At 39.8% G+C, this 15,044-nt stretch overlaps 1 protein-coding gene across 1 annotated transcript; it reads left to right on the top strand.

Annotated features, from left to right (window-relative positions):
- The first annotated feature begins 7,684 nt into the window (after nucleotides 1–7,684).
- LOC104219649 (uncharacterized) lies at nucleotides 7,685–14,766 on the top strand. Its single transcript, XM_009770356.2, has 2 exons — nucleotides 7,685–7,945; nucleotides 14,509–14,766. Exons 1-2 carry the CDS (start codon nucleotides 7,778–7,780, stop codon nucleotides 14,557–14,559), a joined length of 219 nt encoding a protein of 72 aa, XP_009768658.1. The 5' UTR covers nucleotides 7,685–7,777; the 3' UTR covers nucleotides 14,560–14,766.
- The last annotated feature ends 278 nt before the right edge of the window (nucleotides 14,767–15,044 follow it).

Genomic DNA, 15,044 nt, shown 5'->3' on the forward strand with positions numbered 1-15,044 from the left:
CAGGCTTCTTGACCTCGTAACTACCTAAAAGCTGATTGACCACTAATTGGGAGTCTCCAAAGACTTGCAATTGCAATTACTTCATATCAACGACCATTTCAAGCCCAAGTATTAATGCTTGGTACTCAGCAACATTGTTGGAACAGAGTTGTGTCAAGGTGAAGGAGTAGGGCAAGACTTCACCTTGGGAAGTTACAAATACTACGCCAGCACCAGCTCCTCCACGATGTGCAGCACCATCAAAGTACATCTTCCATGGAGGTTGAACTTCAATGACCATTTCATCCTCATCAGGTAGTTCATCGGTTAGCTCCCAATCATCAGGTATCGGATGATCTACCAAGAACTGCCAATTCTTGTCCTTTTACAGCCTTTTGAGGGATGTACAAAATCTCGAATTGTTGAAATTGGAGGTACCATCTCACTAGTCGATCATTAAGAACAGGTTTTGACATCACAAACTTGATGGGATTTGCCTTAGAAACAAGACGAACAATATGAGCTTGAAAGTAATGCTTCAACTTTTGAATTGAGAAGACTAGCGCCAAACACAACTTTTCAATTGGCGAATAATTCAGCTCGTTCGGTGTCATCATCCTGCTCAAGTAGTAAAGAGAGTTTTCTTTCCCTTCACTATTTTCTTGGGCCAACAGTGCTCCAACAGACCTTTCTTATGCTGCAATGTATAGTATCAATGGCTTTCCAGGTATAGGGGCTACTAAAACTGGAGGCTTCATCAAGTAGGATTTAATGCTCCCAAAGTCATTACTGCATGCTTGGTCCCATTTGAAAAGGACACCTTTATTTATAAGGTGATTGAATGGTTGACACCTCCCAGCTAGGTTTGAGGAATCTCCTAAGGTACGCTAATTTTCCTTGCAGACTTTTCAATTCATGGATATCCCGAGGCTCATGCATTTTCAAAATGGCATCCACTTTGGCTTGATCAATTTCGATCCCTCGATGTCGGACAATGAAACCAAGGAACTTTCTAGAAGTAACTCCAAAGGCACATTTCAATGGATTCATCCTAAGTTGGTACCTCCGGAGCAATTCAAATATCATCCTTAAGTCCTTCAAGTGGTCGCCCTTCTCTCTTGATTTTACCACCAAGTCGTCAACATAGAATTCGACATTCTTGTGTAGAAGATCATCAAAAATATTCTGCATATCTCTTTGGAAAGTAGAACCAGCGTTCTTCAAGCCAAAAGGCATTACCTTGTAGTAATAAATACCTTTGGGGTACGGAATGCAGTAAGCTCTTCATCTTTTGGTGCCATGCATATTTGGTTATAGCCCGACGAACCATCCATGAAAGACATTGCCTCATAACCGGTAGTAGCATCGATCATCAGTTCTGGAATAGGAAGCAAAAATTCATCTTTCGGACATGCATTGTTGAGATCTCTAAAGTCAACGCACACTCGAATCTGGCCATTCTTCTTCCTTACAGGGACAATACTTGAAACCCATGTTGGGTATTTAACTTCACGAATAAAGCCAGCTTCGATGAGTTTGTTAACTTCGGTTTCAATCAAGGGAACCAAGTCCGGCCTAAAGCGCCTTTGAGCTTGTTTAACAGGGCGAGCACCATTTTTTACTGCAAGGTGATGGACTGCTACTTTCAGGTCCAAGTCAGGCATCTCTTTGTAACTCCAAGTGAAGACATCACTGAACTCCTTGAGTAACTCAATATAACTGCTCTCTTCATCAACTTTTAGTAAAACACTTATGTATGTGGGTCTTGGTTTTTTATCGGTACCAAGGTTAACTTTTTTTAAGGCATCAATTGTCGTTTTCACTCCTTCTTCAAGTTCAGGTGGAGCATCCTTTGCATCTTCATCTTCTTGAGGGTCCCCATTATTGAAGGATATGTGATAACACGGTGAAATATCCTCCAATTTCGCATTTTCCTCTATTGAAGATGGAACGCCATTCTCGACTTGTACAGTAACATGATACGAAGAACCCACACTTTCTTCATCCTCGTCATGTTCCTTAGTGTAGACCACAGTATATGGCTTTACCTTCAGTACTGCTTCACATGAAACCATAACTTTTGTTTGTCGCCTCATTCTAGAAGGAACCAAACTTTGGAAATCCTTAGAGATCCCCTGAATTTTGGGTGAAGCGGGTGTTCTTATGCCTTGAAAATTTCTCCGGAACTTGTTCCCCTTCTTTAATGGACCCAATCTTTCAAACACGGAGGTCCTCACAGGCGATTTTCCAAGTCGATCAAAGATAGAAGTCCTGTTAGAAGCGGTCGATTCATCTTCTACAGTGATATAATTGCTGCCCGCCCTTCTTATTGAGATGCACACTGGTGATGGTTGCTTGTATCCCAAACCTTCACGTGGTTGCCTCGTTGCAGCTTTTGATGGGAGCTTCCCTAACTTTAACGGCTCATTGGGATTGTATCCAGCCTTTTCAAATAGCTTGTAAGCATTAGGATCAAAACCTTCATCTGTTCGCTTTGTAGGGAGTGCCACATTCTGCCAATGATTTTGGGCTACAAACTCTGCAAGCGGCTTCGAGGACAACTTTACTGCCTCAATTCGTTTTACCGGAAGAGTTAACTCCTTTAGCGTCTTGGTTTGGAGATTAGATGATTCGCCCTCGTCTTTCTTCCTTTTAGGGACATATTGGAGCACATGACTTACTTTCTTGCCATAAGACGCAATACCCCCTTTATGAGATTTATTCACGTTGGCGTGTACCTCCTCAGTAACAGCTTTGGCTTTACCAATAGTTACCTCAGCTCTTTTAGTTATGGGCTCGTCATTCTTGCTTTTTATGCCACCATCAGCTTTTATCTCCTTCACAATACGGTTCTTCAAGTAGAACTTTGCATCGGCGAAGTGTGACTCAGCCTCGGTGAATGGCTCATCATCACCAACTATTTTCTTCTCGACTTCACCCTCATAGTATTTCAAACATTGATGGTAGGTAGATGGAATCACTTTGTTCTCATGTATCCAAGGCCTTCCAAGCAAGATGTTGTATGAAGTCTTTGCATCAATCACATGTAGCCATGCACTTGATTGCATATTTTCAATGGTGATTTCCAGCCTGATCGTGCCTATGGCTCTTTGCCCCCCTTGGTTGAATCCTTGGATCATCACACGACTTTCTGAGAGTTCGTTCATGGGAATACCGAGTTCTTTCACAGTGCGAATTGGCAAAATGTTCACTGAGGATCCTCCATCAACCAAAATTCGATTTACCTTTTCATCACACATATAGCCAATCAGGTACAATGGGCGGTTATGAATAGTGTCACCTAGTAGAAAATCGTCATTTGTGAACGTGACTTTTTCCTCACAAGCATTAACTTCTTGAGGAGTGGACTCGATGAGCTTTTCCAAAGATGGTGCCAACGGCAGGACATCACTCTTTTCTTCCCCTTTATCAGCGTTGCAACAAGAGGCCTCAATACCCTCACGGGAAATCTTCGTGCGGAACCAACTTGGTAAGAACTCCTCCAAGGTTACTGGATGTCGTGGCTTTTGAGGATGGTGCACCTCCACTTTTTGCTTTCTTCAAATATTTAACTGGATTTCGTCTCCTTGGTCTTTCACCATCATTTTCTTTGTTGGTTGTTCTATTGATTCTTTTCGTGGGCTCCTTTTGTGGTGCCTACGACGAGTCACCAATGTCCAACCTTCATTATCATCAGGTTGATTGACTTCAGCTTTGTCGCTCTCCAGTAATTCTTCATCTTTACTTTCTTTAAAATCACATAATTCATCCAGACTGAATGAGCCAAAGGTGATGGAGACTTGGTTTGCGCTTGCTTTCTCACCTTCAAACACGATCTTCTTTTCGCGAGCCAAGTCCATGACTTTGTCCTTAAAGGCAAAACACTTCTCTAGAGGGTGGCTTACAAGTCGGTGATATTTGCAGTAATTTGGGTCATTTGTTTTCCCAGCTTCATTTGGTCGCTTCATCTCCAGAAGCTCAATGAGATTTAACTCGAGGAGTTCTTTGAAAATGGCTGGCACATCAGAATCCAGGAATGGGTACTCTTTCTCCTACATTTCTTTAAGAGTCAACTTTCCACTTGGCTTATCTTGAAAAGAAGTGAATTTCATACTCTGCTTCTTGCTCACCTTCATCGTGAACTTCACAGGTGACGTGTTGACATTCATAGCTTCTTTGCTTTCAGACTTGGGTACGAACTTGTCCCATTTACTGACTTCTTGCTTGTCATTAACTTTGCGAGGTTCATAGATGGGCGGTCTTTCATTTCCAGCGGAGGCCATGCTCAATTCCATGTCATGGGCATGAGTTGCAAGTTCTTCAAATGTGTTAGGCTTGATATCTTGCAAGATGTAGCGCAATCCCCAATGCATGCCTTGGATGCACATCTCTATGCATGAAGCTTCACTAAGACTGTCTTTGCAGCTGAGGCTTGCATTCCTCCAACGATTGATAAAGTCGATAACTGGTTCCCCCTTTCGTTGACGAGTATTTGTAAGTTCTATCATACTCACAGTACGTCTCATACTATAAAAATGATTGAGGAACTCTTGCTCTAGTTGATCCCAACTATCGATAGATCCAACCTCGAGGTCCGTGTACTAGTCAAAAGCATTTCCTTTTAACGAGCGGACAAACTGCTTGATGAGGTAATCTCCATAAGTCCCCAGCAATGTTGCACGTCTCCATGAAGTGCGAAACATGTTGCTTGGGGTTACCTTTATCATCAAACTGTTGAAACTTTGGAGGTTGATAGCCAACAAACATCTTCAACATATCGACCCTTGCAGTGTACGACTTTGCATATGTAAGGGAGGTTTTGGCAGCAATTTCATATTTGTTCTTGATAATTCCTTCAATGAACTCCTTCAGTTGATTGATTGGAATCATTCCTTCAGATGAGACAGGGATAGCCTTAGTGGATGCTGCTTGTCTTGGGGAGAGTCACTCTCTAGAACTTCTAGGAGCTTGCCGGGTGCATGGGTGGATTCTTTTTCCATCAAGATTCCCACCCTGTCTGTTAGCTTGCCGATTCTAGCCTCTTGATTTTGCATGTATTTGGTCAAGCTAGCGATTGCTTCTGTCAAGTTTGCCAACTGCTCCTTCATAGATGAAGTATTTGCCACCATGGCTTGCATGATTGTCGTGGACGACGGAGAGTAGCATGAATTTTCACACAGATTGATCCTTGATCGGCTTACGCTATGTGGTGTAAGTGGGGAGGATCCATCACTTGAAAAATCATCATCTTCCTTCACAGCAGAGTGCTTGGATCCGGAGAGGTTAAGCAGAGCAAGAGTTTTCTTGATCTTTTCAGCAACATCGCTTCCTCCTTCAGATACGTTTGTGGAAGATCTTGCTCCTTTTGAGGATGACGATCCAAAAATAGGGGTTGACGCGGACGACACTTAGGGTGCTTGTTGTCCTAAAGAGCTTGCTTTGCTCCTTGTAACTGGTCCGAATCTTCCAAAGGTAACATCGAGGATGCTTTCCACATCAACATAGAACCTGGAGTTAGCAGCCTTGGTGGAAGTTGAACCGGAGTTGATTTTCTTTGAAGCCATATTAGCGTTCTTGGTTTTTGATTGTTGGAGAGAAGAGATGAGAGGCAAAGATAGTCCCACTGGGCGTGCCAAAATTTGTAACAACTAAAATTTCGTTCCTGAAAATGATAATCAAGACAAGAAATATAGCGACAAAAAAAATATTTGTATTTCAATAATTTACGCGGGTTACAATCTTTGAACAATCTTAAGTTTAAAAGATGTAATCCTCTGATTCTTCTCCTCACGACCATCAATTCGAGAGCTTCGCTTGTTCTTGAATTGATGGACCACTTGTTGTTGGGATTTGACCACGAATGCGGAGCTAGGCTTTGATCACAAACGTAGAGGATGGAAAACTTGCGGCTCACCCCTTGGAGACGATGACTTCTTGCTATGCGGAAGACTTGCGAATCACCATTGTGGAGGAGAGCTTCAATATGTATCTTTTTTTCTTATCCCTTTAGCCTTATGGAGACCCCCTATTTATAGTTGGAGGGGAGGGAACTTGTGATAAACACATATCTTTTTTCCTCCAATTTGATTGGCCAACTTGAGTCATCAAACCTATCACTAAAGCTATGTGATAAGCTTGAACATAATTGGTTGAACCATGTCATTTGAATATTTGGCGACATTTGATTGGTCCTTATATTTGACTTGGCATGCTACATCACTTATTCGCGTGGCATGATTTTAGTGGCCTTTGATTTGACTTGGCGTGCCATGTCATTTGACACGTGGCATAAATTTTGGGCTTATCATTTGAAGTCCAACAAGATGAACTAGCCCAATTAACTCAGGCTCTTAATTAAATCCATATACGCATATTGGATTTAAATATTAAATTCAATTATTCTAGCCCGTAATCATTGTTTGGGCTGACATGTCTTTGAGTTTATCATGTGGTCCAAATAATTTAATGGACTTAAACTCAAATAAAATTCAATCTTTTACAGATACATGTTGGCTTTTTTTCGCGAATATATTCTGGATATATTTAGTTGGTGTATTAAATCTGAAATTACAATACGACTATTATATTAATTCATGATCTCTGAATACAGATGAATAAAATCTGAATACATAGTTGGTATATGATCTCTGAATATTAAATATATGTATTCGAATACATCTGAATACAGATAAATACAATCTGTTATATACATACGATATGATTGTATTGTAAAAAGATGTAACATTTCATTCATTAGAACTGATTCTTTTTTCTGAATACATATAAATACAAAACGACTTTTATATTAGAGATTATATATGATCTCTTAATATTAAATACATGTATTCAAATACTCCTGAATACATATTAATATAATCTGTTATACACATATGAAGGTCTAAATATGTATTCAGGAGTATTTGAATACATGTATTTAATAATAGATCGTGGTTGAAAACAGGGAAAATTGACTGAAATTCAGTTTGACCGCCATAGATGAGTTCCATAGTTGAGAATTCAAAATCTAATTCCTCGCTGTTATCTCCGTCGAAGCAATCGCTAGCGTTCTCCTCCGTTGCCTCTTGAAATTCATCGGAGATTTTAGCGGCAATTTCAGCCAAGTATCCGAAGCTACTAAAGCTAGGGCACAAATAATTATCGTCTATGGCTTCCTGCATGATTTTGTTCTGCATGATTGAGTAGAGCTGTGTAGGTTTGTTTTTTATGTGTAGGTTTTTTATGTTGTGCTGTTCTGTATAAGGAAAGAGAATTGTTTGTTCTGTGCTGGGCTGGGCTGGGCTGGGATCGAAGAGAACGTAGGTGATGTGGGTGAGAGGAATGAGGGAAGAGAATGACATGTATCTAAGTAGAGAGAGAAAGAAAATATTGTAACTGAATAACGTATTTAGTGACTTAGGGTTAGGAGGTAACTAAAATTAGATATTTTGTTATAAACATTAAAAAGTATCTATAGAATATAATTTTTTAAAATGGTATTTATTTAAAATAAATAAGGTGTTAACCTTTGGTATAGGATGTAAAAATTTCAATTTTGAATGCTAGAGCCTATGTTTGAAATTTATTTGAGAGCCTACATTTGAAATATGATTCCGAGTCAACTAAATTTTATAAATGTCGGCTATATCTTAAAAAGAGTTTCTGAAAGCGGCTATTTGTGCAATTTGCCCCAGTTCATACTAAAGAGAAATAGAAATTGAAGTACCTCTGCCCCTCTTTCTCGTAGCAGCTAGAGAGTATCCAAATTCTCTAATCTGACAGGCAGAAGAGGAGAGAAAAAATGGGAGGGGGAATGGAGTACAACAAGAACAAGTGGATCGAAGAATGGGGAGCCGCGAGGGAGAACCTGGAGCACAACTTCCGCTGGTCTCGACGTAACCTGGCGATTGTAGGTATCTTCGGCATCGCCGTCCCCGTCTTGATTTACAAAGGAATCGTCAAAGAGTTTGTAAGTCCCTCCGATTTTACATTTTATCTCTTCTCCTAATCAACTTTGCTTCTATTCATTTCTGTGCATTTATTGTGGTGCGTGTGCAGTGGATCTGCCTTTTAGCCCTAATCGTTGAGCATACATAGCATTTGCATTAATAACTTAAGCAGATTTACTAGAAATCCGGGTACTAGTCCTTGGAAGGCAATTGGTCGAGTTCTTAGTTTCTTAAGATAATTAAAGATTTGAGTCGTCCTGCTATTTTAGAAGGATATATCAACGCAAGTTGGATATCAAGTTTGTGATACAACATACACACCACATGTTTAGTTTACCTTAGGAGGTGGTGCAATCGTCCGGGAAATCCAAGAAATAAGCTTGCGCAGCACATCAACAATGGAGTTGGAATTTGTTACGCTAGCAGAAGCAGGCGAAGAAGTCAGAGTGATTTAGGAATTTTCGTTTTGAAATTCCATGGAATTTCAAAAAGTGAGAGCTCAGTTTCAATTCACTGTGACAGTGAAGCCACTCTAACATGAGCATGTAGCAATATATATAATGGGAAGTCAAGAGACATAAGTTTTCGACATGATTAGATAAATTTAATTAAAAATGGAATTATCTCTTTCATACTTGTGAAGTCAAAAAGTAATTTGGCCGGTCCATTTATGATTTACCAAATCTCTTGCAGGAAAATTTTAATGAAATTACTTCAAGTTTGATTTAGTTAAAACTCCTTTATTAAGTCCCCCAATAATGGCAACCCTACCCGACACTTGTGAATGAGTAGTTTTGGGTTCAAAGGGCAATAACAAGCTGTTGATAAGTGGACTTTTAACTACTTAAGAAGAAACATACTAATACTGGCTGTCACAAATAAGAGAGTTTAGTTTTAATGCTCTTAACGAGGTTCAGTTCAAGGAACAAGTGTCTCAAATGTGACAAAAACACTGACAGGACTTCACCTATTTGAACAATTGTCCCCCAAATACTGCTTTTAGGAAATCATTATTTATTGTATTTCAAACCTTCGTTTTTTTGGTGTTCTTTATACATATTTTTCTAACAACAGGTATGGTCAACCCAAATTTCCTTCTCTTTCTTGACCTGTCTACCTCACTAATCATTCTCTTAAATTGATGTGCATAACCACCGCTACCACCTATGATTCAATGTGTTGCTTAGGCATTGTGTTATGAATGAAAATTGGCCATGAGGCCACGGTGAAGGAGACGTTTGGAAAGTTAACAAATTATGTGTGTAATCTGAGGTAGGAGCATGTGAGGCATGAATTGGGTAAAGGGAAATAAATAAATAATTAGCAATAGAATAGAAAAAAAGAGTTAGGGCATTACGAGCTCCTATCCCGAGCGCCATACATAAATCGTTAACTCCTGAAATGTGCCTTCCGTCGTGGCCTTAAGGCCAATTTCATTCATAACACACTGGTAATGAAGACATTGATATTGGGGCAAGAGGCTAGGAGCTACTAACTCTTTCAGTGAAATACAAGTTTAATATGTTCTAGTTAGGGCTCAAATTACATTCTGAAAGGTTGCCGCATTGTGATCTTTAGCAAATATTGGCATTGTGATCTTTGTGAGTAGAAATTTTTTTGATGTTCTTATTCATCTCGTTGGTTTCGTTTGTATTTTGTATTGATAAATTTGGCATGAGAAGAGACTTATGTTATCTGAAGTTGATAACTGAGTTTTTCCTATGAAACCAAACAACAAATTATCATTCGAAACCAAATCCAGCGATCTGAATTTCTTTTTATGGTTGGGTTCTAATTTTAGTTAATTGATAATTTCACAAGTAAGCCAATAAATAAGTTAATCTTAGTTTTATTTAGTTAGAATCTATAATAGGAATATCATTGTATTTATGATTTATTTTCATAAAATATCTTTGGTCGATGGCGCTTAGGCCTTTGATCTAGTGGTAGAAGCGTAATATGTGATGTGTGGGTTAGATGCGTGTCATGAGTTCAAACCTTGCCGCACACAAAAGTCTGGTAATATGTGATGCGTGGGTTTAATACTACTACTTCTTCTACCAGTCTCCATTGGCCTATGTGTATAACTTTTGATAAAAATCAATGATCTCCCTCTTGATTCTCCGTGGTTCCTCAATTTTTTCTCCCTGGTTCCTCAATTATTTCTCCCTGAATCACTAGATGATCAATGTTATTATTTCTTTTATGAGCATTATCAACTTTATGGAAGAATTTTGTATTTCCGTCCCTTTCTTTTAGCCAAAGAGTTTTGGATCTCTGCCCCCATGCTTGCTTCATTTTAATGCATTCCTCATATTCCATTAAGAGAGATGCCTTCTTAACAATTTCATCATCTGTCAGAGCTCTAGCATCCTTTATTGAGTCCAAATCTGCCAGTTGACTCAGAAGATTGCTTTTTTTGTATGCCTAAATTTCCATTACTACTTCTCCTTCATTACTTGAGCTTTCCTTTGAGTGCTTTAAGTTTGCATTAGTAAATGATCTGGTCTTCCTGAGAAGCAAAAGATTTCACCAATTTCTGCTTCTGTCTACAAACCCTTCAATATCCAACCACCAGTTTTCAGACTTGAAATAAGTTTTGACTTGCTCCTAGGTACCGCATTGTAAAAGACATAGGGACATGATCTGAGATCAATCTCGGGGGTAGGATTTGCTTGATGTTTCTAAATCTGTCATCCCATTCTCCAGAGATTAAAATTCTGTAAACTCTGGAGGCAATGACTTGGTTATCCCCTTTAAACCAATTAAAGGATTCCCTTTCCAGTTGGAGATCGATTAAGTTAATAGCTTCTATAAAAAGCTAAAAATCCCACAATATCTCTAGACCTCTTATTGCAATTCCTTTTTTCAGAAGAAAATCTGGTGACATTAAAATCACTACAGCCAGCCCATGGTCCTTCCATCAACCCCCTAACAGCACCTGCTTCCCCTGTACTGCTCTCCTTTCAATATAGCAATTAGGAGCATACACCCCTGTTATGTGGCACCCAAAATCTTGCAGAAGGGCGTCAGTTTTGCAAGTCAATGTATGGGCTCTAATCTGCAACACTTCCTCTTTACATACTCTACAATCTCATAACATTATAATACCCCCTTGTACCATTGTCTTCCAAGCATGCAACCCAAAAAAAAAAAAGCCTGCTTAACCAATTGCTTTCTTCCCCCTCTAGTTTTGTCTCTTGAAAACAGATAATATCTGCAATCCAGTTGAGTACTAGACTCTCACAATTCTTCTTTTCTCCACATCATTCAGTCCCCTTATATTCGATGAGATTAGTTTGATTTTCATAATTCAATTGGCAGTAGGCCTTCCCCCCTGCTTCTTCTCCCATTTCTCTTGAATTTTACATTAAAAGAAACAAACCTTTCAATTCCTGGGTACCTCTGAACCTGGGCCTCTTAATATCCAGTTCTGATTTCATTCTTCTAGCTTGTGTACAGCTATCTATCGGCATCAGCAGCTACAAAGCCCTCCACTTCATGCCCCTGGAATCTACCCCAAACATATTGCTCAGTTTGAGCAAATTGATGTACTCATACTGTTGCATCTATCTCTTTCCCAAGAAGTGGGTCCTAGTGTTGAACATGAAGAGGCTCAACAAGGAGGAGGATTTAAAAGTGATCACAGTAGGTTAAAACTGGGGTGTAAGAGAAGGGGTGAATTCCGGTGGAGAATCACATCGGAAAAGGTTATTCTATAGTCCTGCGAAGTAGGAAAGAGAAGTGTCTCGGGAAAAGTGCCTGGGAGCATTTTCACTGTCCAATTGCTTCAAGCTAGAGAACTTTTTAGTCATTTCCCAATTTCATACTTATAATGTCCCTTTGGCGGCCATTGACATAACATATCTCGTTACTTTAGGTTAGGTGTTTGTCAGGAGTTCTTATCGTGGTTAAAGAATTTTGTGTCCGTATAGAGATAAGTGTGGAAGTTGGAGAACTTCTAGTTTTACATAATCCTGAATTTGCCTTAGGAGAATTATTTAGGAGCATCTTGACAACTTTTGGAATTTTTCTTAAATAAAGAATGTTTTGGAGTAAAAGTTTGTAAGTAAAAGTAATGATGTTTGGCTAATTGTAATTTTTGAAGGTTTATGAATGTTTTGTGAGTGGAGGAGTTTTTCTTTGAATAACACCAGTAAACCACTTCTTCGGAAAAAACAAAACAGATTTTGATTGATTTTTAATAACCTTCTTGAAGAAACTTAAATCATTTTGGAAAAAGTTTATTTGCAAATTTCAAAAAGGTTTCCACAAACAAAGGATAACTTAATATTAGACAGGAATGGCTCTGAATATAGTGAAATATGCATACAGAGGGACCCCAATTAATTCGGGATTGAGGATGTAGTTAATTTATAATGACCTATGCCCCTTCAAAATAGGATTTCTGAAGGTTTATGGATGGAGTAGCCACTTGCTTTGTCCCCTTCGCTGTGCTTGATTTTTATTGGGCGTAACTAGAATTTGTTTTGGGACTTTAGCTTTCTTCTATTTGTGATTTTTATAATTTTGTGCTTATATGTTCTTAATATTGGAATTTAGTTTGCATTATTGTTAATTTGTCACGAGTTGCCTCTTATTAGGAACCTTGCCCACTCTTTATAGTTTCTTAGTAGTATCAGCTGCATCATACAATTGAAAAGCCATTGTACGTGCTATGAATTTGAGTCCTACATCTCCTATATCTGAGATCTCAAATCAACTTTGTTACGGGTTTTCAGTTAACATCAAATTACACTTCTAAATTCAAGTGGTATCTTTGTAATGTAGCTTAAAGACTGTTTTTACTGCATTTTCTGTACTGGAGATATTATAACTACTCTTGTTAATAAGTTACTCATCAAGAACAAAGGTGATATCCAGTGTTGTAACAACTATATGGGTATCGAGTTACTTAGTCATACCATGAAAGCTTGGGAGAGGGTGGTGGAAGTAAGGGTGAGGAGGACTGTGTCTATATCTGACAACCAGTTCAGGTTCATGCCGGGTCGTTCGACTACGGAAGCTATCCATCTGATTAGGAGGTTAGTGGAACAGTATAAAGATAGGAAGAAGGATCTGCACATGGTGTTTGTTGACTTGAAGAAAGCATATGACAAGGTTCTTAAGAAGGTTCTCTGAGGCAAAAGGTGTGCCGGTAGCCTACATTATAGTGATCAAGGACATGTATGATGGAGTTAAGACTCGGGTTAGGACTGTGGGAGGCGACTCGGAGCATTTCCCGGTTGTTATGGGGTTGCATCAAGGATCTGCGCTCAGCCCGTTCTTATTTGCCCTGGTGATGGACGAACTAACACACCACATTCAAGGGGAGATGCCACGGTGTATGTTATTCGCTGACTATATAGTTCTGATTGATGAGACGCGAGACAGTGTTAACGACAGGCTGGACGTTTGGAGACATACCCTTGAGTCTAATGGTTTCAAGTTGAGCAGGACTAAGATAGAATATTTGGAATGCAAGTTCAGCGTCGAGTCGGGGGAAGTGGGCATGGACATGAGGCTGGATCGCAGGTCACCCCCAAGAGACGTAGCTTTAAGTACTTGGGGTCGACTATCTAGGGGGACAGTGAGAATGATGAGGACGTCACACACCGTATAGGGGTGCGGTGGATGAAATGGAGGTTAGCATCAGGAGTCCTGTGTGGCGTGCCACCGTTAATCAAAGGTAAGCTCTATAGAGTTGTGGTTAGACCGGCCATGTTGTATGGGGCAGAATGTTGTCCGGTTAAGAACTCTCATATCCAGAAGATGGAAGTAGCAGAGATGAGGATGTTGAGGTAGATGTGCGAGCATACTAGGTTGGATAAGATTAGGAATGAAGTTGTTCGGGAGAAAGGTGGGCGTGGCTCCTATAGAGGACAAGATGCTGGAAGCGAGGCTCAGATGGTTCGAGCACGTGCAGAGGAGGAGCCTTGATGTTCTGGTGAGGAGGTGCGAGAGTTTGGCCTTGGCGGGAACGAGAAGAGGTAGAGGGCGACCTAAGAAGTATTGGGGAGAGGTGATCAGACAGGACAGGACGCTGCTGCGGATTTCCGAGGACTTGGCTCTTGATAGGAAGGTGTGGAGGTCGAGCATTAAGGTTGTAGGTTAGGGCGTAGTCGAGCCCGGGGGTGAGGCTAGTTCGATAGGGGTGGCCTTAGACCGCTAGGGGTTTATGTTGTGTTCTCACTATCCTTTCATTTTCATAGCATCGGGGCTTATTTTCTGTTTTGTTATTGCGTTTCAACTATTTTCTAGTTCTTATGATGATGTTATTATTTCTTTGGTTTCTGTCTGATGGTACTCATATATTGTCCCTTCCCTTCTCGTCTTTTCCGTCTTCTTGAGTCGAGAGTCTTTCGGAAAAAGCCTCTCTACTCCTTCGGGTTAGGGGTAAGGTCTGCGTATACATTACCTTCCCCAGACCCCACTTGTGGGATTTTACTGGGTCGTTGTTGTTTTTGTTAATACCTTGTGGCTTAGTGTGAGAAGAGATTAGTTATTATTGTTTTGTTCCATTATATTTTAGCCTCTAATTCTACTTTTTGATGAGTACTAACACAATGATAATGGTTGACAGCATTTGCATGATGATGAGTGGGGAAGGCCACGCACAAAGTTTGTACCATGAAGCTTTTATAGCTCTGTAATAATCTTGGAAGGAGGACAATTAAATACTTCCTAGGTGACCTCAGTTTGTCAATTTCTGTTTGAACGAACTTTTTTCTCAAAAATAATTTGGGATATGATGCCCTTTGGAATCTCACTCTTGGTGGCTGTTGACATTACCTACTATATGATTGTATCTCTTGAAAATATGAACTTTGATGTTTTGGTCTCTGTGCGTGCACGCCCGCCAGGGTGCTTCTGGTATTTGAATATCTGATGCAAGCTCGTTTTGATCTGTGGGTTGTGAGGGATAAGAGATAAGTGTTGGATACACTTGATTATTTGAGAAAGTGTTCATATGCTGGCAGTACATAACGTTTGATACCCTGTGTTGAATAAAACTTCCTGGCCTCCTATTTATCAAATCTCTTTAAGTTCTGTTCAAAGATTCGAAGAAATGCCAAAATGTCTACTTGTGGATGGTTACAAAGGTTGAATAGAGTGATG

Source organism: Nicotiana sylvestris, chromosome 5 (assembly GCF_000393655.2).
Source record: "Nicotiana sylvestris chromosome 5, ASM39365v2, whole genome shotgun sequence".
NCBI classification, from domain to species: Eukaryota; Viridiplantae; Streptophyta; class Magnoliopsida; order Solanales; family Solanaceae; genus Nicotiana; species Nicotiana sylvestris.

Bases quoted from the DNA above. Each gene is read 5' to 3' on its own strand.
- LOC104219649 (XM_009770356.2), top strand. From the start codon at position 7,778: ATGGGAGGGGGAATGGAGTACAACAAGAACAAGTGGATCGAAGAATGG. The intron at 7,946-14,508 runs GTAAGTCCCTCC...AATGGTTGACAG, and splicing joins AAGGAATCGTCAAAGAGTTT to CATTTGCATGATGATGAGTG.